This window comes from Drosophila montana, unplaced genomic scaffold (genome assembly GCF_035044405.1).
Source record: "Drosophila montana isolate Dmon_TW-CO22-7 unplaced genomic scaffold, ASM3504440v1 contig_2084_1, whole genome shotgun sequence".
Lineage (NCBI taxonomy): Eukaryota > Metazoa > Arthropoda > Insecta > Diptera > Drosophilidae > Drosophila > Drosophila montana.
This window is the reverse complement of record NW_026996994.1, coordinates 108,045-130,869: the sequence shown is the minus strand read 5'-3', so window position 1 is coordinate 130,869 and position 22,825 is coordinate 108,045. Positions and strand designations below refer to the sequence as shown.

Below are 22,825 nucleotides of genomic sequence, written 5' to 3'. Positions count from 1 at the left end.
GGGGCTCTGCTATCATGGCCCATAATATTTATAAGATGGTCGCCACAATTGGCTTTTTGTCTTCCTGAAATTCCTACAATTGAATTAAAGACAAGAATTATTAAGTCGCCACATGTAGATTTAACTCTTAGATGCAAGCACACAATTCATTTGGTTCCATGCAGCATAAATTGATTGTGAGGTGCTTCAGATCGATCCGAGTTTCGTCGAGCCTGTGAGTGCAAGTCTTCCAAACGATAGTCTGAAAACCGTTTGAGCGTTCTCAGTAACTTCATCAAGTTTACTAGTAAGGCAATGCACTTAGAGCTAGTCAAGGACCTGTCGGCTATGACATTTTTGAGTGGCAAACCCAGCCAGATTTGGACTTTAAAAATTTCCTGCTAAGCGATCCCCACATGGAAGCGGTTCAGAAGTTTTTTCACAGATGACATACAGCGGAAATTTGTTCCCTGTCGTTCTCTGTACTTTGGCGGAGGGAGGAAGCACCTTTCTATCGCTCTGTCGGCCATTCATTGTTTAATTTAAATGAACTTCGTACTCTTGTTTGCCAAATTACATCGATTATTCAGTCCAATACTCTCGTTTTCCTGCTCATCTTCTGTTTGGTCCTCCAAAAACCATCATCAACCTTGTCTTAACAGAACTGAACTTCATCCAGTTCGTTGAATGGCAGCATGTGGCACATCTCCAACAAGTGTTCTGGACTCGAGGGCGCGTGTAGTACCTCACCTTGCTGCACAAGCGTTGAGCGTCAATGACAATGCTTGTCAAGAATAAAATGATCTGCCTCCCATGCGTTGGCCGCTGGGTAGATCTGAGTAAATCTGATTCCTGGCAACGATAGAATCTCTCGTGTACATATCATATCGTACATTCGCATATCGTGGTAAACTTGCATTGCATTGTTTTGCTCTAAGAAAGTAACACATTTAAAGCATAAATTGAATACGCTTGGTTGCTTTATATTTTTAAGTACAAAATCAAACACGTTATTATAAAGTAAAAAAATTTAGTCGAACAAATAGATATTCCTTTGATAAGCGCTGTTTGGTGTTTAGCTTAGTATGGGGCTCTAGTCAATTTAACCCTACGTTATCTTAACCTTAATATGTGACTATACTAAAACCTACAAAAACAACAGCAAAATTAACAATGAAAGGAATAATTCCGAGAAGACCCAGTCTTAGAGATTCCGAAAGAACCTAAGATGGGACAGATTTATAGGAAAAGTAACATTTACGATTGATAAGTTCACTTACAACCTATGAATATAGAATTATGGACCGACTCAAAAGAATGTAACGCTGGAAAAGCAGTGCAACTGTCGATACAAACAGTTCGAAAGGACATAGTGAAGGCTGTTGATCGCACCTCTGAATTTTGGAAGGTGGCGGCATACTAGTTGACTGTCTGCTATCTGATCGGGCTGAAGGCTGGTACGAGCTTTTCATATGTACGTCGAGTAATGGAAAGGATTGAAGAACGACCTTCGACTAAGGAAGGATTACCTTCAGATGTCTGTAAGACTAGTCCAGATAAATCGTTTTCACTGTAAAGCAGTGATATGCCATGCTTGTTTTGCCTAACTGCAAGCTCTTGGCAGGTAAATCCCGAAATAGCATTATCTGATCCACAAATGTGACTGTAACATTCACCATGGTGTCGTAGGGCCTGAAAAATCTGGCCTCGTAAGAAGAAGAAAATGTTGAGCACTTTTCCCGTGCCTGTCCTGAACTGAGCAACACATAGAGACACATTAGTCAAAATCTAAATAATTTAGGTAAACTAATTAGTCCAAACAGAACCGCTTTATCCAGACATCAAACCCCTAAGCTACTAAAATTACATTCGGCGTTGCCGGCAAAATCTAAATAATTTAGGTAAACTAATTAGTCCAAACAGAACCGCTTTATCCAGACATCAAACCCCCAAGCTACTAAAATTACATTCGGCGTTGCCGGCTTCAGTATTCATATAATATTAACTTTAGCAATATTCGGTAATGCGATATTGCGAATGAGAGTACAAACAGTCAAACTAACTACCCATTCTCTGATATAATAAAAACCACGTTTATATATATTAGTTACAGATGTCGAACTGCATTTTTAATTCTATTTACAGGGAGAGATCGCTTCTCAGCGACTAAAACTTTATGATGTCGGTGGATACCACTCCTGATGGCGAATCTGTTAGCTATCCTTAAGCGTTGTGATCGCTGTGTGCGCGCAGTCGATCTTATCATCTGAATTTCAGGGTATGTAAGAAACAGAACCCAAAAAGGGAATTTTCAGAATTTCATGATCCAAATGTACTCATGTGACTTCTAGGGTTACCCGGGTAGTCACCTCGGCTCGCTACTCTTTGCTGTTTTCATCAATGATCTTACGTTAATATTGTTTCACTCTCGAGTAATAATGTATGCTCATGATATAAACTTGTTCTTATGAAGTAAATGAATTTTTTCTTCTCATATACCAGCTCATATATTTGATTCATTACGACAAATTTGAATTTGAACAGAAGCAATTCTTGTTATTAGCCCTTCGTGGATTAAACTGGGATCCATGAGCTCGGTTGTCATCATACTCTAGTAGACTTCTTATTATTCTGACTGTAAGAACCCATTTGTGGAGTTTCTTTAGAAAATCACATTGCATTGGGGAGAAGGAGGAAGTGCTTCGAACAAATCATACATCGTACTACTTTTACAGGGTATGACGGTGGGCCCCTCCATGAGCTGTTCAAGGTCGCTCCGAGGCTCAGTGGTGGCCCGTGGTGTGGCTACCCTGTTATTAGTGAAATGTACGCATCCACTCCACGGGTGGACAGACCTGTCGGAAAAGCCGTATATATACAGGGTGGTTGAGTTTGCCCGCGGCGCACGATTATTATCGCAGGCGTTGCCAACCAGAGTTCGTCTGAGCACGCGTACACACAAAGCCGGAATTGCTCGCACAGGCGTCGGGCCGAAGCCTCGAACCATACACAAAGTCGGGATTTCTCACACAGGCGTCGGGCCGCATCCTCAAAAAACACACACACAGCCGGGATTGCTCACACATGCGACGGGCCACAGCCTCGTACCACTGCGCACCACACTAGGATAAGGAAGGGGGTTATGTCGAAAACAGGTATTCCATATTAATGTTAAGTGTCGGTAAAAAAAAATAATTAGCGGGCTTCATTATAAACTTTTTTTTCAATTCCTTTTACTCTCCACAGCTATTGTACTCTACCCTGTTCTACTTCCCTATGCTAAGGCCCTGCCGCACTGCCTGGAGTCCTAGCGCTCCGCTGCACACTCGAGGTTATGACTACTCACCCTGATCCTCGCTCCAAAAGTGCCGACACGCCCTCTGGAGAGCCGTGCGCTTGCCTCGGGCGCTTATCTTTGCCGCGAGCTTTCGCAACTTCGCCTCGGAGCTTTCGCTCCTCGCCGCCGAATTGAAGTTGCGCTCTCGAAGTCGGTGTTGAGCAACCGACCAACAACACAAGGTTGCTGCGGCGGCCGGCGGTTAAATTAAAAACTTAATATAAACTGGGTTCCTTGCCCTTAAATAACTTTATTAATTCGGTACCTTGCCTTAACTATTCTTATTACTAATATAATGCTTATATACTTTACAATGCTTATATATTCGATAGCACAATAAGAACTACTGCAGAGAACTTCATCAATAACAGAAGTTATTAAAGATGTCGTGTTGTTATATTGGCAGCAGAAAGTACAGGGCGCAGAATTTCTGTATAGATTCATATGCAACTCTTTATTGAATTCTTAAATTCTATTGAATTAATAAAATTGAAATGGCGAATGTATCGTGTGCAATGCGCTCTGTGTATGTGCTGCCATTTTACTTCAGTTTTGTTTTTCTTAATTAAATTCAATTTTGGAATGCCAAGTTCTTCTATTCATTAAACACAGGCAGAGGGAACGAATTTTTTGTTATTAATTTGCTTTTACTACTGCTGGTTTATCCATTAACAACTTCAATATCTTAAACAAATTTAAGACGTTAAGAGATGCGAACGCGTAGCGCTTACTGCATTTGGTGTTGGTATTAAAAGATTCAGGTCTTACTCTAGTCGGGCACTCCCCACTAGAGCACTTTTACGTGTTTATAGAGAAGAATTAAAACAATTTCTTCTATATGGAAGGCAGTGTTGAAATGTTAACAGGCAACACAAAGAGTATTAAAATAGTATACCGGGAGAGGGGAGTATAGTATAGACGGGGAGAGGATAAGTTTAATAATGCTAAGGTCGCTAAGTGTGATAATTTGTTTCCAATGCAGGTAGTTTGAAAATAGTATGCCAAAAGAATGACAATGCCCGAATCAGTATTCGCATTCGCAAACTCTATTGAAACCGAAAAGCTTATGTGAAAGTCGACCCAACTAGAGCGAGGAATTTGGTGTAGAAAAGTTTGCCAATTGTGTAGACAGGTGCGGAGTGAAACGAAATGAGGTTTAGGCCTTTGATACTAAATCTTAGAGATTTACTATAACTCTAAATATATAAACACGATGCGAACCACTTAAGGAGTTATCCTCAACATTTCAAGAGCTTAATAAAATTTGATTCATGAATAAGAAACAACGTACATTTGCGTTTCCTGACGTGCGTTCCTTTTTAAGATATAAAATTGTTAGTGACAAAATTATTTTTGTTATTTACGTTTTCTAGTCAGTTAAACCAAATTCGGTATGTAGGTTCCTGTTGAAAATACACAGAGATTAACAATATTTAACTTTTTAAAACATCTCACGTTCTCACCAAGAATGGAATAAGTGTTGAAAGGTAGAGCCATGTGATATATGGTATAAGAACACATTTGGCCATATTTGGTGCACACACTGAAGTTATTCAAGAATGAATTTTCAATAGTGTGCCGCAAAGACAATAAGAGACACAGGTTGTTTGTAAAATGCACAAGTTGTAACGTGCCGTTAGCCCATTAAAAATGGGTTGAAAGGAAATACAAGTTTTGTGCAAATGTATGTAACAGGGAAAGGAAGCATCTACGACCACGCATAGTATATATATATTCTTGGTCAGAATCAATAGACACGTCGATCTAATCATGCCCGTCTGACCGTATAAGCCTCTAAGCTAGAGCTAGAGACTTGATAGTTTGAAAATAGATTTTCCCGCCCCGTATGACTTTTTTTCCGATAGGCGATCATTTTCTCCGTTTCCAAGCAATCAAAAAAATCAATATCGACACTCTCTTTTTTGAACAAATCTCTTTGGTTTTAAAAACTATGGTCACCAAATTTGAGATGCGGCTTCAAAATAGTATATACAAATCAAGTATCTTTCATTTTAAAGCTACTGTCACCCATATAGCTATGTATCAAATAAGTACCTCAATTGGTACTGCCCTCCAATTCATAAGACAATTTTAATGCTATTGATTTTTCGTCAATATTAATTTAGAAACACAGCACCTATTAAAGAAAACCCAGCAAGCCACGTGCACGTGTGCACATATGTATGTACATATATTCATTGATATGTCTGTCCTTTTGCTATAAACAGAATTGCAATTGCGATTTTATTGTATGCTGTGCTCTTTGTATGTGCTGCTATTTTAATTCCCTTTTTTTATACCCTTACAGGGATATTATAATATTGTCTCGAAGTGTGTAGCGCATAGAAAGAGTCATCTCCGACCCCATAAAGCATATACATTCTTCATCAGTATCAACAGCCGAATCAATATGGCCATGTCTGCTTTTATACGAACCACTCTCTCACTTTAAAACCTATCTTCATACAACTTTACAACTCCCCTCTCCCACTCGCTCTTTATGTTGCACGCAGTACATATGTCGGAACCGGCTAGATCGGACCACTATATCATATATCTGCCATAGGAACGATCGGTCGAAAATTATAATTGCTGCATTTTGTGTTAGTACGAGAAGGCTTAGGGTATCTCTTTGTCAGGAACTCCTGACTTAAGCACTCTTACTGGTTTTATATATATACAAATGTAAGGAAGGAAGTCGTAATAATTGTAAAACGAGGGTGGTGCAGGGCATATGGTTTCCCGACTAGAGCACTCTTACAGGTTGTGCATTTTAACCGCTGCTGAGAAATAAATAAACCAAAGACAATATAAACACTAAGATGAGTAACACACATGCCAGCCGACTGGCTGTTCGTTCCCCAAAAGCCAAACGATCGAATGCCGAAGTCGCGACTTGCTGATTCAAATATGCTTTTATGTGTGTATATTCACACACATACAAACATAATAGCTTGCACGGCCTCATAGAGCCGAAACTGAGATTGAATTCTACTTTTAGTTTTTTGGCTCTTTCGGCTGTGAGAGCGCAATAATACTGATTTCGGTTACGTTCTCAATATTCAAAAATCAAGCTGCACAGTAGCATTTTGTTGTATGGCGTTACTCATCTTAATGTTTATATTGTCTTTGGATAAACCATGCTCCTACTCAAGGGATAAACTTCTATTCGAATCGGCCCAATGTATTTTAAAATTTTCAAAATTGATAATGTTACAATATATTAATTTTTAACAATCTTAAGACTTACCTTTCCAAAAACTTTTTGAACGGTCTACCTTTAAGTTGCCCAAAGATTTCATCCATGTACGGCTGTGAAAAAATGTAAATAAATCAATTTAAAAAATGTATTTACTCTTACTTTTACTTTAACTTTTGTTTTACTTAAGATTCTTTCAAGATGCGTATATGATTATTAAATATTTATATTTAATTTTGACATTTAACTACAAAGTGTCTCGCATAGGTTTACAGAATAAATAAACTGATAAATAACAAAAATACATATGGTAGGATATAATTTAACTTTAGCTAACAGCTAAGAAAGCCCGAATGTGAAGTGCCCTACTAGCCAATACCCTGACCCTTCTACTCCTACAGCAGAGTAGGAGTAGCAGCGTATTAACCAACCGTAGGACAATCCTCGGTGTTGTCTTCCTACATAAGTTGATTGTTGGCGATATAGATTCTTCTGTTGTGTTAGGGCGCCTTCAAATCTCTATTCCGTCGAGACCTACCAGGAATTATCGCTCCTTATTCCTACCTACGTGCACAACAGATTAAGCTATGCTCAATGTACTATGTATCATCACTATCTCTTTATCCTATCTACTTAACACTCTATATATCTAGTTTAAATTTCCTTACTTTATTAATGACTTCTTTCTTATTTTATTCCTATTAATTGTATTTTCTTGAATAATATAGTAAATAAAGACTATTTTTAAATTTTTAATTAAGAACACTATTTTCACTACTAACACCCTTTTTCTTAGCTGTAGGCTCTAATAACACAGTTAGCGGCAAAAAGGGGCATAGCTAGCTGGACGGGAAAATCAAACACCTACATCGTTTCGGTGAAGGTATTCGAAAATTATGTATTCTAATTAAGCTATTAGAATTTAATTTTCATGATTTAAAGTATTAAATAATTAGAAAGACTTTCGTTTTTGTCGACCATCCATAATAAATAAATAAAATAAATATGCCTTTGATCCTTGGGAGAAAGAAAACCTAGGGGATATGGTGGAAAACCTTGATATCGATTTGTATCGATTTCTTGGAAACAGGGCAAGTTAAAGATAATGGGAAATAAATTCGAACTACTAGGAGGACCTATGTTCAACATTTAATTCATAAAGGTTTGAGAACGACGCTTTCATACATACAGACAGACATACGGACAAACAGATCGACTCTGCTATTGATTCTGACCAAGAATATACACACTTTATGCGGTTGGAGATGATTTCTTCTCCCTGTTTCATAACTGTGCACAAAACTATAATATCTTAAAATGATTCAAAAAAGAACTTCATTTTCAATTGTGCGTATTGAAGCTATACTGGTCTGATGTTGACAAGATTTTGCATATATGTATGGAACATAGTGAAATTTATAAATGCCGAGATTGGTCAAGAAATCTTGATAACCAAAAATGTTTTTCATGAAGAAGCTTTTTTCGATCTATCTGATACGGCTGGTTCCAATATCTGTACTACCTGTTACCTATGAAAAGTTCCAAAACAACAGCTTTAACACTGAGAGGCCAGTTTGCATAAAAATAGACAGACGCGAATGGTTTTATCAACTCGGCTGTTGATGCTGATCAAGATCATTTATGGTTTATGGAGGCCTTCTATGCCTTACACATTTCATGTCAAAATTATTTTACCCTCTACAAGGGTATACAAAGGAGTTCAGATAATTTGTTAAATCTTATATATATATATTGTTTGTGTATTGAAATTTTGGTTTGTGTTTTAGCTAAGGATTCTTTAATCTTTAGCCCCAAGCAAATGGGCCGTTGATTTATTTTATTTATTTCTTTAAATTAAAGCTTAATATGTCGAGTATTGTGTACATAGTAGTTATTGGTATCGGAAACATTTGACTTTTCTGACCACGAAGTATATTCAGCAATTATATGGATACAGACTCTACTAAGTTAAAAACACATAAATAGTTAGGAGTATCAGAATTTTTGACGTTGAGAAGATTCGCAATATAACAACCTGTATTGATTATTGTTCTCATTAGAGAGGAACCGGAACGACTCATGTAAGGCATATTCAGTTGGACAAAATAAAAGGAATAAAGATGTATAAATACGTTAATTTGGCTAAATAAACCATTTGTTTCGATTGCGTCCATGATTAACTTATGAAAAATATTACAACAGTCATAAAACTACGATTTATCAAAGAGGAGAGATTAATCATCAACAGTCTACTGGGGTGTGATGGCATCCGAGCAACAGGATCTAAATTTAATCCACGAAGCTGGAAGAATCGCTAATGTGGGCATCATATACATAAGCAAACTTGAAAAACGACGGCCAAGAAAAAAAAAAAAAACGTTGTCGTCAAACTAGTTTTTCCCCGCAGAAATGTACTGTCCTAATTAACCACGGTCTTAACATGAGCGTAGAATTTAAGTAAATGACCAAGAATGGACATAGATCATTCTTTCCGATCTAGTTGCCACATTTAAGCTGCAAACTGTTTGTAAGAAACCATTTACAGAGAATTTGTTACAGCAGCGTTTTTATCATTTAAGAATTTGAAACTTGATTAGGCACTATATTTAAAAGACATCAATGATAGATAATAGGAACCCATATTTACACCATATATACACCTTCACAAATTCGGCATACACATATAAATTTAAGTAAAGTAAATAATTATAATTCGGTCTTGCCACCTTCGTAAACAAGCAATCTATCAATCATAAATGAGGAATATACTGTTGATAATAATAATAGCTTCATTATATATGCTTTTGAACCAACTTCAAACTATGTTTACCAGCCTCACGAAAACTGAGAAAACATTACATGAGTAGAGCTACCGACTTAGATAAGGGTAAAACATAATATATAAGATATAGTAATAGCTTGATTTATTGAGAATAAAAATGACTCCTAGGGCAATCACATTAATCTATGAATGACTTAAAATTTAACAAAGTATAGCGAGCCAGTTTTAGTATACGATTTCGCAAAGGAGTACATGGAGTTTACATGAGTTTAAGCCATTAATTCAGCCACGCAAAAGGTATATTAAATAGCGATCAACCAAAACAAGACCACAGTTGCAGATGTCATCATGTGAATATATATTAGAATTTTAACCACCATAAAAGTAAAGTAAGTATGACCTTACAAAATGAAGAGTAGCGTTACTCCAAAAGGTGACCGTAATAGATAAATATAGTAAAGTTCATTTCCAAAGATCTTTACGAACAACTAATTTTGGAAACGCATTTCACACGTTTTTTGCTCTCGGTGGCAAAGGGAATTCAAAGATTTCTTGTGCGAATTTTTAAGTTTTGTCGAGTTGGCTTCAAACCTATTTTAAAATGTATGTAAGATTATACAAATTTTTGGTGGCTTTTAAAGGGATCGATTCTTAAGCGCTTCGTGCTGAACAAATTCGTATAGACTATATTAAGCTTCGGTGGCGAAGCGAGTCGAATTCGTTCCCTTAGCGAAAGACTAAAGTATTATTGTGCTCTCCCTCCGCTCCGAACCTAACTTACACTACACTTCAAATTTAATTAAATGATATTATTGACCGCGCAGATCTGCGCCAACTCCGGCACCATGAAGCGCTTATGGGCTTCATTTAACTAGCAGCCATGCCAACTTGTGGATCGGCCTTTTAAATATTCCACCACTGACCGTGCTGACTTCTGGAACCCTAACGGCGGCGGAGTCCTATTTACCGGCAGAGCCCGAGAGGTAGGGACTCTCCAGTAGGTAAGGACACGTGGCCTGGCGTTAAAGCTGGGGTCCTTACCGTCTGTTACATATTAATTTGTGAACCAGAATCGAGTATACCTCTAGTCAAAACGAAATGGCCATTTCTCGTTATGACGCCAACGACTGCTGTAGCTAGGATAAGATTATCAGACACATTCGCATGCATAGCATGTGAGGTCGTTGGTTGATCCTGTGTGAAGTCAAGGAGTGATGATAACGCCAAGTGTTAAAAGCGGCATAGTATCTATGCAACTTTGTGTTCTGAGAACGAAGGCAATAGATGCATAACGAATTAAAACCGCAGCTGAGCAATTCAGTATCGAACGACTTTTGGAAATGCAATATAAATATTTTGGTATCACCTGATCATTTCTCATTAACATTTCTAACATAAATCATTGATCTTAACGATGCAGCAAATGGTGCGCTATATTTTGCTAAATTGCTGTCAGCGTAGTAAAGTGTTATAGTATGTGGGTGTGTGTTATAACCACGCGTAGTGTTGGTAAACGGCAAAAGTCTTGAGAGGGCGGGAAAAGTAGTGCTATTTTAAATATATATATGAAATGTTGGAGGCGATATTGATATCTGAAGATTTTCTTTTTAATGCAAGAGGTTCATTGGTTCCAATTATGGAAAATATTTTGGAGATGCACACCTCATACAAGGTTCATTTGAGCTATACAGGGAGTATATGAAGATAAAGCATGATGCTGATGATGAACAGATATAGCAAGCTAAAATGTTAATGGTTACAATTCCATCTGATTTAGAAGAAATATTTGTGTGCCATTTATCATAAGTTCAAAGATGAAGGAATTTCAAGAAAGAGATAGAGGCTGGCCTCTTACACAAATTTTACGCCTTGAGATACACAACAAATACATGCGACTATTAAAGACAATAATCACTGTGAAAAACGCAGATGAGTTTTGCTTTAAATAGGCATTGATATCAGTGCTAAGGTCCATCACTAACTATGATAATAATGAATTACCAGTTTCTTATTTAACATACAAAGTTTAATGAACTTAAATAATTGTAGTCGAATTCAATGCGGTTGTGCGACTCCTCATCTGACCCCGATTTGCTCACTCTACCACTGGTTATCGGTCTCGATAACACTTAGCTTAACTCGGTGTTGCCACAGCTACCCCCATTATAGTGACCAAGCGGGGAGCGAACCTAGTCGGACCATGCTCATATGCTCTCTAAACGTTTCAATAAAATCCTTCGGATGTTGATGTGCCAATTTTTTCTAGATCTTTTGAAAACACATCAGTGTTTATTAGTTCATGTTTGCATCCGGACATTAAAAGCGTCGTGCTCAAAATTAAAAGAAGTTCACCTGCGCATACTTATAAAATGATTCATAATAGCGCTTAACCTTTTTTTTTTCATTTTGCAGGTGATAAATTGATTCTCCATCTTTTACACATTGTAGAGGAGCATATGGCATTTTGTAATCATCTGAACCTTTATGTTCCTGTAATCGCCGAATAAATTCATCGAGTGTGCCACATGTCGACAATTCACGCTCTCTCAAAACGAGTTTAAGATGATAAACTTGTTAATCTCCTATCTTTTGCATTTTTCCAAACCTAGGTTGACTGAAAGATCTTAACTTGTGCAAACATTGATTATGGACACGATAATCTAATGCTGAAAACTTTACAAATATAGGCTTAGATATTTATATTCTCTATTTTTATCTTTCTTCTTCACTTCTTCCCTTGCTGCTTAGCTTTCCACACTAGTTATGCTTACCACGAAAAAAAAATATTACTGTCTAAATAAAATAGCTCATGAGACCTGGGAAAAATCCTCAAAAGACCTGGTTTCTATATCGGGTATCGATAATCGAAATGAGCCGAGTTTCAAATTTCATAAGCTCTTATAGGTTCTGGAATCATAGCTAGTACAAAAACTTTCTAGGGGTGAGAATGTATCCTTCTACCAGTTAGAAACACTTGAAAAAGACCATCATACCTTTATACCCGTTTTCAATTGGTTCTGGGTATAAAAAGTGGACCATATATCGTTGCCATATCGTTGTTTTTAAAATAATTCAGTTATCAACAAAAAATTAATAAATTTAAAACTTTGTAATAGTCATAATAAGGGGAGTTACACCCATGTGTATCTCTTTAAAACTTTCTAAACGTTGTTTTTTAGATTTGTATATTTTGTAATAGTAGAAAGTCATATAAAATTAAATCAAAAAGTCTACAGACATTAGTTCTTTTGAAAACTTACTTCAAATAAATTGACAGGAACTTCATTTTTCAATAAATACTTTTGGACATTAGCGACGGCATCTTTCGAGTATTCCTATAAAAAAAAGTGTCATTTGGCTTTTATCTCGGCTTGAGTACTTACATATGTGTGTGACAGCATTTCTTCCATTATAAAATTATCATATATTTCTCTAGCCATTTTTTTTCGTTCCTCATAACACTCCGTTTTTTCAAAGTTTTTTATCTTAAAAGGAACATTAAATTCAAAATATAATTCACATATAATAGTCATACAAAATGGTAATACCTGCTCATAAAACTTTAACTGTTGAATTGGTTCATCAGAATCATTCTCACAGAAGTCCTTGAACAACAAGTAGCCTATGGAGGATATAAAAGTTATTATCATGCAGATTGGGATCTTATAAAATATTAAATACCTATAATCTGATTAAAAATGTTGTGGAAGTTTAGTTCGTTTTCCTTCTCAAGGTATTTGTACATAACGCTTCTAACGCTGTAAAGAAGATTTATACGGTTTAAGTATTATATGTATATGTACAGGGTGCTGTGGGAAAACCAATAAGCTTTTAAGTATTTGACAGATGTGTTTGGTAGCTAGAGGACAGACTTAATTAATTAAATTCAAATGTAGAGTGAGGTCGTAATGTTTAAGCATAGTATAATAATGAGGTTAAAAGATGTCTCAAAAGATATATAGGTATATATCTATATCCTATGAGCCTTGTTGTTTGTTTTGAATTGTATGAAAAGTTAATGTTAATTTTATAGTTAAATATAGAGTTACAATTTTTTGGTGATGATTCAATGCAATTGATACTGAGCATTTACAATACGTAGAAATAAAATGCGTTGCTCGTTTTGGCTATGTGCGGTGCAAACAGAGCTACATATAAAGAAAAAAAAAACAATAAATATTATTCACAATGCCTTTTAAATTAAAAGCTTGTTTTAATTTCTTCAATTTATTTTGAATTTTGAAGCTTTTTTTTTTTTGATTTGTAGGTGATTTTGTGTGCCCTTTAAGTGCTTCGAAGTGATTCTTCCACTAGTAAAGGAGGACAGCATGTTCTTCCTCCTCTGACCAAATCACTTTATAATAACTACCATAATATAACAAACAGTTTAAAGAACATAACTTACGTTTTTTGTACCATAGTTTCATTGTTTATAGGTGATTTACCACTCGCTACTGAATTAGCAGCTTTTAAATTGCGTAAGCAACGTACATTTCAAAAGTTGCAATTCTCATACTTAATTGCCAATGCTGTATTCTTCTTCCCATATTATTACCCATTTACCCCTCTTAACGTGGCATCGACCTCTTTTGCCACAGATGTATGTTGTGCAGAAAATCATTACAGCGAACATAATCCTAACGCGAAAGAAGGGCTATCTTCGGCACGCCGAAGATTTAGTACCCTTGCAGACCCAACCATTTCATAATGCTTATAATTCTTTGCCTGTATCTAAGAATCACAGTTAATGTCGAGTATGGTTAACTTATCTTGAAAAACAAAAAAGTTTTCCTTACAACAACTTAATTTTCGACCGATCGTTTCTATGGCAGCTATATGATATAGTATTCCGATGTAAATAAGATTTTGCATACAGAGAGGGAGCATAGTTAAACTAATAAATGCCGAGTTTGGTCAACATATCTTGAAAAACAAAAAAGTTTTCCTTACAACAACTTAATTTTCGACCGATCGTTTCTATGGCAGCTATATGATATAGTATTCCGATGTAAATAAGATTTTGCATACATGCCGAGTTTGGTCAAGATATCTTGAAAAACATAAAAATTTCCATGCAACAACTTAATTTTCGACCGATCGTTCCTATGGCTCCTACATGACATCCGATGTAAAAAAGACTATGCATTAATGTATGCAACACAGTGAAACTTATAAATGGCGAGCTTGGTACAGATATCTTGAGATACAAAAAAGTTTTCCATACATATAGTGGTCCGATGTTGATAGGACTTCGCATATAAGTATATGAGAAGCATAGTAAAACTAATAAATGCCTAGTTTGATCAAGATATCTTGATAAACAAATATGTTTTTCACACAAGAACCTACTTTTCGACCGATCGTTTCTATGGCAGCTATATGATATAGTGGCCCGGACCAGCTGGTTTTGACAGATGTAATGCGTGCAACAGAAAGAGGGATTTCTGCAAAGTTTCATAAAGATAACTTTAAAACTGAGACACTAGTTCGCATAGGAACAGGCAGACGGACATGGCTATATCGACTCGGCTGTTGATACTGATCTAGAATATACATATATACTTTATGGGATCGGTGATGTCTCCTTATATGCGTTCCACATTTTACGACAAAATTATAATACCTTCTGCAAGGGTATAAAAAAGTTAGCTGTACCAAATTATTCTTAAAACGTTGGTTCATATTACTGTAGAATCTAATATTTTATATTCCGGCTTTGACCAATTGATCACCAACTAGTTCCTTTGATCTTTTAAAGCGAAAAAAGGATGAATATGTATTTAAAAAATAAAAATAGGAAGAATTTTTTAGACAGGCGTGGCTGCCCCTAAGATACCTTCACCCAAGCATCGAGCAAGCTTTAAGAACATTCTAGCTTGCTGGAATATAAATAATACAAGCATACACATTACATCAAAAGAGAGAGTTCTCAGTTTGAGTGTGATTGACGTGCCTTATCTATGCTCCGCAATTTGTATATATTTTTTGCGTTTTTAAGCTTCGTGTTTAGTTATATATCTTATATTTTACGTGCTTTGTTTTGTGAAATTAAAAAATCTTTTAAATCTTGTGCTGAGTGTTTTCTATTGTGCAGCGTAAGTTTGGTTATTATTTCATTTGTGAACCGTGGCATCAGCCCCGCGCTGTTGATAATTTTGTTTTGATCATATTTCTGATTTGACGCTCCCCTTGTTTGTGTGTGTGTTCGCTTGTGCATATTCTTGTTATGCATTGCATTATTATCAGTTTTTGGTGTTGCTTATTACTCCACACAAATTTGTTTGTGTATGAATATATTTGAAGCGTTTGCTTGCCCTATTTTTATGTACCGTTTTTCTTTCATTTTGTCTTCTTGAAACTGTTTTTTTTTTTTTTTTTTTTTTTAATGCAGTGATCGTTATTTTGTGATTCGGAAAATCTTACACGTTAAAAAAAGCTGACGGTTCTGCACGGGCGCAATTTATTAATTGCTGATTGTTTGGGAATATGATGCATGTTAACTGTGCAGGTCTCACTGGGCGTGATTGCGACAAAATGGCTACCATTGCTAAGAAGGGTTGCGGCGGCCCGGTATGCATCGATAAGCAAATTGACTTCTCCAGAATGTATAACTCTGTGAGAAGTCGATTTCTAATACTTAATAATGTGGCGAAACAGCTCTGGGGTAACATCGACAAGAGGTTTGATCTACTTAGCAAATATAAAATTGAGTCCCCACCGAATCGCCGGTTAGAGTCTTAAGTTTCGAATTTGTCCGAACACCTTCGCCACTTAAACTGTGCCCCACTACATGGATTTATCCCCAAACTGTTCTTTATTGCCTTCTCCAAACTATTGTCCTGATATCAGCGCTGTGGTATTCCATTGAGTAATCTTTCTAGACCCCATCTCAGAGATGCCAGCAAATTTTTTTCTAGCGTGTCAATATTTACATTTGATTTCGCCCCTCCTCGTGAAATATAATCATTTAAAATAAATGTTTCTCATTATTCGTTCCCAATCATTTATGATTCAAAAATTTTGGTCACCTCGTATGTTTACTCACGAGTCTAAACCCAACATGTACCTAGGCACTAGTAGGGATTTCCTGACTAGGCGGACACCAAATGCAGCTCGCACGAGATCGTTTGCGTTAGCAGTAATAACAAAAAAATGTAATAAACAAAATAAAATAGTTCCCTTGATAGGACTCGAACTCGTAACATACCACACACCCTCTACTCAAATGCCAAACCAACTATTAATTAAATAAAACGAATTAATATAGCAACAAAATACACACAGCGCAGAAAAGAATTCAATTGCAATTTAAATGCTGTTTATAGAATTCAATAAAGATGTTTTTGTGTTTCTTAACTAATCTTGATGACATTTTTAACAGTAGACCTTATTGTACTATAGAATATTAATTTATTCTCATAAAGTCAATTGCATTAAAAGTGTGACTTTACTTGGTGGGCAATACAAATTGGTTTATATACTTGATTTATAGCTAGCATATCTGATTGTGAAGCCTTTTCGAACATGCCTTGCAATATTACTTCCTATTTTTCTATTATTGCTCTAATTATTTCCCATGCCTCTCTCCTTTCAACTATAAATTCTAAAATATCTTCTTATTCTCCTGTCCCTGACAATATTCCTAGTTGTCTTCTTAAGAAGTGTAGTGCTTCCCTTCATCATCCATAGCTTAAGCTTTTTAATGTATCCCTTGAATCTTCTGTATATCCATCTCTTTGAAAAGATTATTATATCATTATTATTATAACACCTCGAAATTCCATGATTTTTGTGTTCTTAATTCATCTTTATTTAACTTAGGTACTTTCACAAGTCGTGTGGTAAGCTAGTTATTTCATCATTAAAGTAATGATAGAGATCGCAGTTCAATAGGGCGATAACTTACATGCTAAGAACACTAACTGCCACTCTCAGCAGTCTTACTCTATCTGGGCACACTAAAATGGGCGCAGGCACCCATGGGGCTCACTCGTTGCGATTTATCGTGTTTCGATTATTTTGCTGTTTAACATATCTATGCATTGTATAGTAGCTTAAATTAAAGTCAAACATAACCATGATCGACTTAGGATTGGGGAAATTGTTGATTGCTTAAGTGCACACAAGAGGTGGACTGAATCTTGCAGACTTAATGGGCAAATTTGCTTTTTTGAGGGTTGTTGTGTGGTTATATTATAATATCAGAAAAATGGTTGGTAGATCCTGTAACAGTTGCTCTTGAGTGTGTCTTGACATCTTTATACTATAAGCTATGTCGTCATTAACGTGTAGCTAAATAAGCATATGGCCAAGTAATCTCGATACAAAGCGCTTGCCTTTAAGATCGGGTAGAAATCCATTGAGTGTGACGAAATCAGCTTCGATTATTGCTGACTGCATACTGGCGACTATTAGAAACTATCGTACTTGGTGTTGAATCGAATGATATGGAGATAGTTTTGTATGTCAATTACTGATGTGTTAGCAGCATATTGCCCGAACCAATTCAGTACATCAGTGGGGCGAGTCCTCCTGTCAGCATTATCAGCATTAACGTAATTTGAGAGGGTTCTTGTCGTCAAGGCTAAGCATAGCTTTGTGTAATTCCCGATTCAGACAAATTCTGTGAATCATTTTTTGTCGCTCTTTGTTGGATATGGAGGCTGTGTACTGAATTACATAGTTCACACATTATATCAGCATCCAGTTAATGCTAACCAACGATTGATCCTTCCAAAAGAAGGTACTTTGCTTAATTTTATCATTTACCATATAACATGTAGATGGGAAAGCTAGAACTAAACAAGTAAGAGGTTCTAGTCGGGAGCTCCCGACTAGGGGATACCCTGAACTGTCTTACTCCAACACTAAATGCAACTCGCGCTACGCGCTCGTTTGCTTTAGTAATAATAAAGATAAATTAAAAAACAAAAAAAAAGGTCCCTTGATGCCTCCTCTACTCAACAGACACACGAGCCAAAAAAAAAAAAGTTTCCTCCATAGGGTTCTAACTTGCTACATACTGCACCACTTGCCGCCGCTTCTACTCAAGAGCCACACCAATAATTGGGACGTACTGAGAAGAAAACCAATTAAAATAGCAGCACACATAACAATACAATCGCAATTGCAATGCTGTTGATAGAATTCAACGCAGACGTGCAAGAATGTGTGTGTGTACATGCACACATAAATTCTTGGAATTTGCGGTTGCTGCTGCTAACACGTGCGCACATAACTTTTGTTTCTTAACCGTCCTTAATGAAATTTTCGAGAGTACATCTTATTATGTCATATAATATGTATGTATTCCCAAAAAGTCAATTGCTTATAACTTGTGGCTTAAATTGATCGGCAATATAAGTTGGATTATTAACTTGATTTATGGCTATGCGGTGGTAGCGGGGAGGTGGCGATAGGTACCAAATGAAAGATACTTGACATATATATAATATTCTAGAAGCTATATGTCAAGTTTGGGGACTCTAGCTCATATTTTTTGCCGAAATTGCTCTAAAAAAAGGATTTCGATATCGATTTTTATCGATCACTTGGAAACGGGGCAAGTTATCGATTATCGGAAACAAACTCGATCTGAGCGGGGATTAGGAGCACCTACAGCTAAAATTCAAGTCTCTAGCTTTTATAGGTTTTGATATCCTTGCGTTCATACAGACGGACGGACGGACGGACAGACAGACGGACATGGCTAGATCGACTCGGCTATTGATGCTGATCAAGAATATATATACTTTATGGGGTTGGGATGCTTCCTTCTGCCTGTTACATACATTTGCACAATAATGTATTTGTACCCTGGTTGCCCATTTTTAATGGGTTCACGGTATAAAAAGCAAGCATCCATTTTATTGGCGTCAGGTCCCATATCGATTTCATTATTTGCGCGACCATTGCTCCATCGCTCACTTGCGCCGGCATCTGTGCATTGAAACTTTTTGGCCGGACATGCACGCACACTTACACAAGTTTGTATGTGTAACTTAACGAGTGCCCCTCGTCCGCACTCATGGTTCTGACACAGCGAATGCTTCAGTTCAGAGCCCTGATCGAAACAGTCAGCGGCGGTAAGCTGATCCCTTGAATGTGATCCAAGAGCAGCGTTATTGCTCGCTGGTGGCTTTAGTTTATGGTCTGTTTTGATAGCTTAAGTCGATACTCGACCGATCAAAAAACTTACTTCGGCTCTTGCCGTTAAATCATTTGTTTTATTGCTGAACAACAAGACCAGAATTGATTGGCGCCCAACCGCAATAGAAACCTTCACTCTACCGGAACTGTTAGTTAGGAAGAAACTATAGCCCCCATACAAAAATGATAGTGATTTGTTCACTAGACAGACTACAAATTAGAGAAAAAAAAAAAAAAAAAAAAAAAGGAACTGATTTTCTGAAAAGTGAGAAACACAAAATAAATGTGAACAAAGATTTTTTAAATCAAGTTTGAGGCCGATAGGATGGTAAACAAAACTGTTTTACCCAACTATTTTTCACTATATTTTACACTTGTGGTTGGAATTTCCTTAAAACAAATAACGTACTACCGTACAAATTTCTGCCTCCTAGCAAAAATTAGTTTGGACTGCCAATCAGTCAGTCAATCAGGACAAACAGTTGTCTAGCTATATAGAGATTGATGCTCCATTCTGCTAACAATTTCAACGACTAGCCAAAAATGTTTCAAAACACTTTGACCTAAAAGTTTGTAAACTGCAATTGACAAATAATCTAAAGTCTTAAAAATAATGATTTTAGTTTAATTTTAATTGGAAAGTAGTTCGTATCAAAAATTAATACGTTTGCTTGAGGCTCACAACAAACTGCAACGTTTTCGAATTGTTTGCTCTGCACTTGTCTCCAACGTTAAAGTCTGTAGTCTTATTAAACTCAATCGATTAGCTGGTGCTATTTTTTTTTTTTTATACCCACACATATTTGCAAATGTCTATTATGGTATAAAGTTTTGTGCAAGTATATGGAACAGAAAAAAGGAAGCATCTCCGTCCTTAAAAGTAAATATATTACTTGCCAGCATAAATAGCCCAGTCGATCGATTGAATGTGTGTCCTTCTTTTGGCAACCCGGTTGGTTGGGTTTGAGAAAAGAATGCAGACTGACGTCATCTACACTGATTTCAGTAAGGCTTTCGACTCTGTCAACCACTCCTTGCTGCTTCCTAAATTATGCCTTCTCGGCTTCCCAGTCAATCTCTTGAACTGGATTTCAGAGTGTTTGCGTAATAGAACGAAAAAGGTTCTTCTCAGAAATTCGTTTTCTAAACCTATTCTGGTGACTTCCGGTATTCCTCAAGGTAGTCATCTTGGCCCGCTACTCTTACTCTTTTCATCAATGACCTTCCCTCGACACTGTCTCATTCTCGAGTATTAATGTATGCTGATGATGTAAAGTTATGCTTTACATTTAAAGATATGGCATCATGTTATCTTTTACAAGCCGACATAGATGCGTTTCAGGCTTGGTGTCTAGCCAACCTCTTAAACTTAAACTGCTCCATATGCATATGACTTTCTATACAAGCCCTCCTCAATTGGTTTTTTACATCCTTGCTAGCTTACCGCTCGAGCGTGTTAACAGTACTTCTAATCAAGTTAATGATCTAGGTGTCATCCTTGATCATAAACTTAAATTCGACTCTCATGATAAGACCGTGGTCAATAAGGCCAGAATTGTTTTGGGCTTCATCAAGCGATGGTCGAAGGAGTTTGACGATCCGTACACGACAAAAACCTTTTATACATCTACGACCTATACTTGAGTATGCCTCATGTATCTGGTCACTACAGTACTCTATACATCAAGACAGAATTTAATCCGTTCAGAAACAATTCTTGTTGATTGCCCTTCGTGGTTTTAATTAAGATCCTTGTGTGCGGTTACCGTCATACTCCAGCAGACTTCTGATGATTACCTTCCTTCCTTAACTAATGGTAGAACCATGCTGGGTGTAATATTTACCCATAAATTAATTACTGGTGAAAGTGACTCTTCTGTGTTGACTAGCCAATTAAATTTCTCTATCCCTACTAGACTAACACGTAATTTTACACCCTTATCGCTTCAATTTTGCTTAATTAATTATGCCTTGCATGAACCGTTCAGGGTTCTCTGTGATGACTATAACAAGCATTACAGAGTATTCTGCTCGGAGTCTTCTCTAGCTCGTATAAAGTCTTCTATTCTAAACTATTTAGCTAGTAGATAGTCTTATTTTTATTTGTAATTGTATTTGAGCATATACATGAAGTTAGAATTCGGTTTTTACTTTGTAACTCGTGTCGTACGTTATACGACTGCGCCCCTCGGTCGGTTGCGCGGGAGGTGGAATGCAGTATATTGCATCGGGATTCGCATAATAATATATTTATATTATTATTATTATATTACTATTAATATATTATATTGTATTTATTGGATACCGCCATCTTATCCAGCATAATCGAATAAATACAAATTCCAATTAGAACAACAACCATTTGTTATCACAAGGCTGATGCTAATTGCGAATATTCTATAGCACAATAGAACCTACTGCATCGTCAAGATCGGTTAGGAAACACAGAAGTTATTAAAGCCACGTGGCTGCAAGCAGAAAGCGTAAGAATTCCGCTAATATAATCGCAATGCCGATTCTATTATATGCTATGCAGTGTGTATGCGCAAGTCGTTCGCTCGGTTCAATGAGTGCGAATTCGACACCGAAAATCGCTTTTTAATAATCCTAAAAAAGCGTGTAAAGCTTGAGCCTGCGCTAGCAGAGAGCGCGGTTGGCGGTGGACTGCGGCCGGATTCACTGTGCTGGATTGCAATTCGCTTGAAAGATGATGTTAAATGAAACTTCCGGTGCCATCATGAGCTTTGCAGTCAGGATAGTTCGAAGCATAAAACAGATAACCAAGTGTTTAGGCGCGACCATGCAAGCAGCGATTCTCATGTTTAATAAACTGTTTAAGTTTGTACCATAAAACGGCTTTTAGGTCTACAAATATGTCTGCAGCGAACCCATTCCCAGATTCGATTTATTTAACCCAACGTGATTATAACGTTAAATCATAATGCTTGGCTTTGTCTTTGCTTAGCCATAGACTTTCTTGACGTCGTCCTTCCACATGGGCCGTCGGGCGAAGATGTTGTACTCCAACGCGCTTTGCAGAATGTGCTTCGTTACCACTTTTGTAAGCCTATCAGAAATCTGCAGACTATATAATACCTTTATCTGTTTTTAGAAGCAACCTCGCCCACTAAAATAGGACCTGGAAATCTAGTACCTTGTCATTATTATTGTTACAATATTTATTAAAAATTTTGCATTATAAGCACCACGATCAGTGCCTAGGAGTTTTTTGCAGTCCTGTTGGAGTCTAGGAGCCCTCGGCTAGGGGATACCCTGAACACTCTTCTACCAATACCAAATGCTGCTCGCGCTACGAGCGCGTTTGCTTAAGCAGCAATAAAAATAAATTTAAAAAATAAATAGTTCCTTCACTTACCGC

General features: G+C 36.8%; 1 protein-coding gene across 1 annotated transcript in view; it reads right to left on the bottom strand.

The window, feature by feature from the left end:
- The window catches only part of LOC135426864 (G protein-coupled receptor kinase 1), an 87,387-nt gene that overhangs the window by 45,826 nt on the left and 18,736 nt on the right, over positions 1-22,825 (bottom strand). The window contains exons 2-6 of the mRNA XM_064680191.1: positions 12,979-13,055; positions 12,846-12,919; positions 12,681-12,782; positions 12,558-12,632; positions 6,567-6,628 (exon numbers count right to left, since the gene is read on the bottom strand). Coding sequence (XP_064536261.1) covers positions 6,567-6,628; positions 12,558-12,632; positions 12,681-12,782; positions 12,846-12,919; positions 12,979-13,055 — 390 coding nt within the window. The remainder of the gene's footprint in view (positions 1-6,566; positions 6,629-12,557; positions 12,633-12,680; positions 12,783-12,845; positions 12,920-12,978; positions 13,056-22,825) is intronic.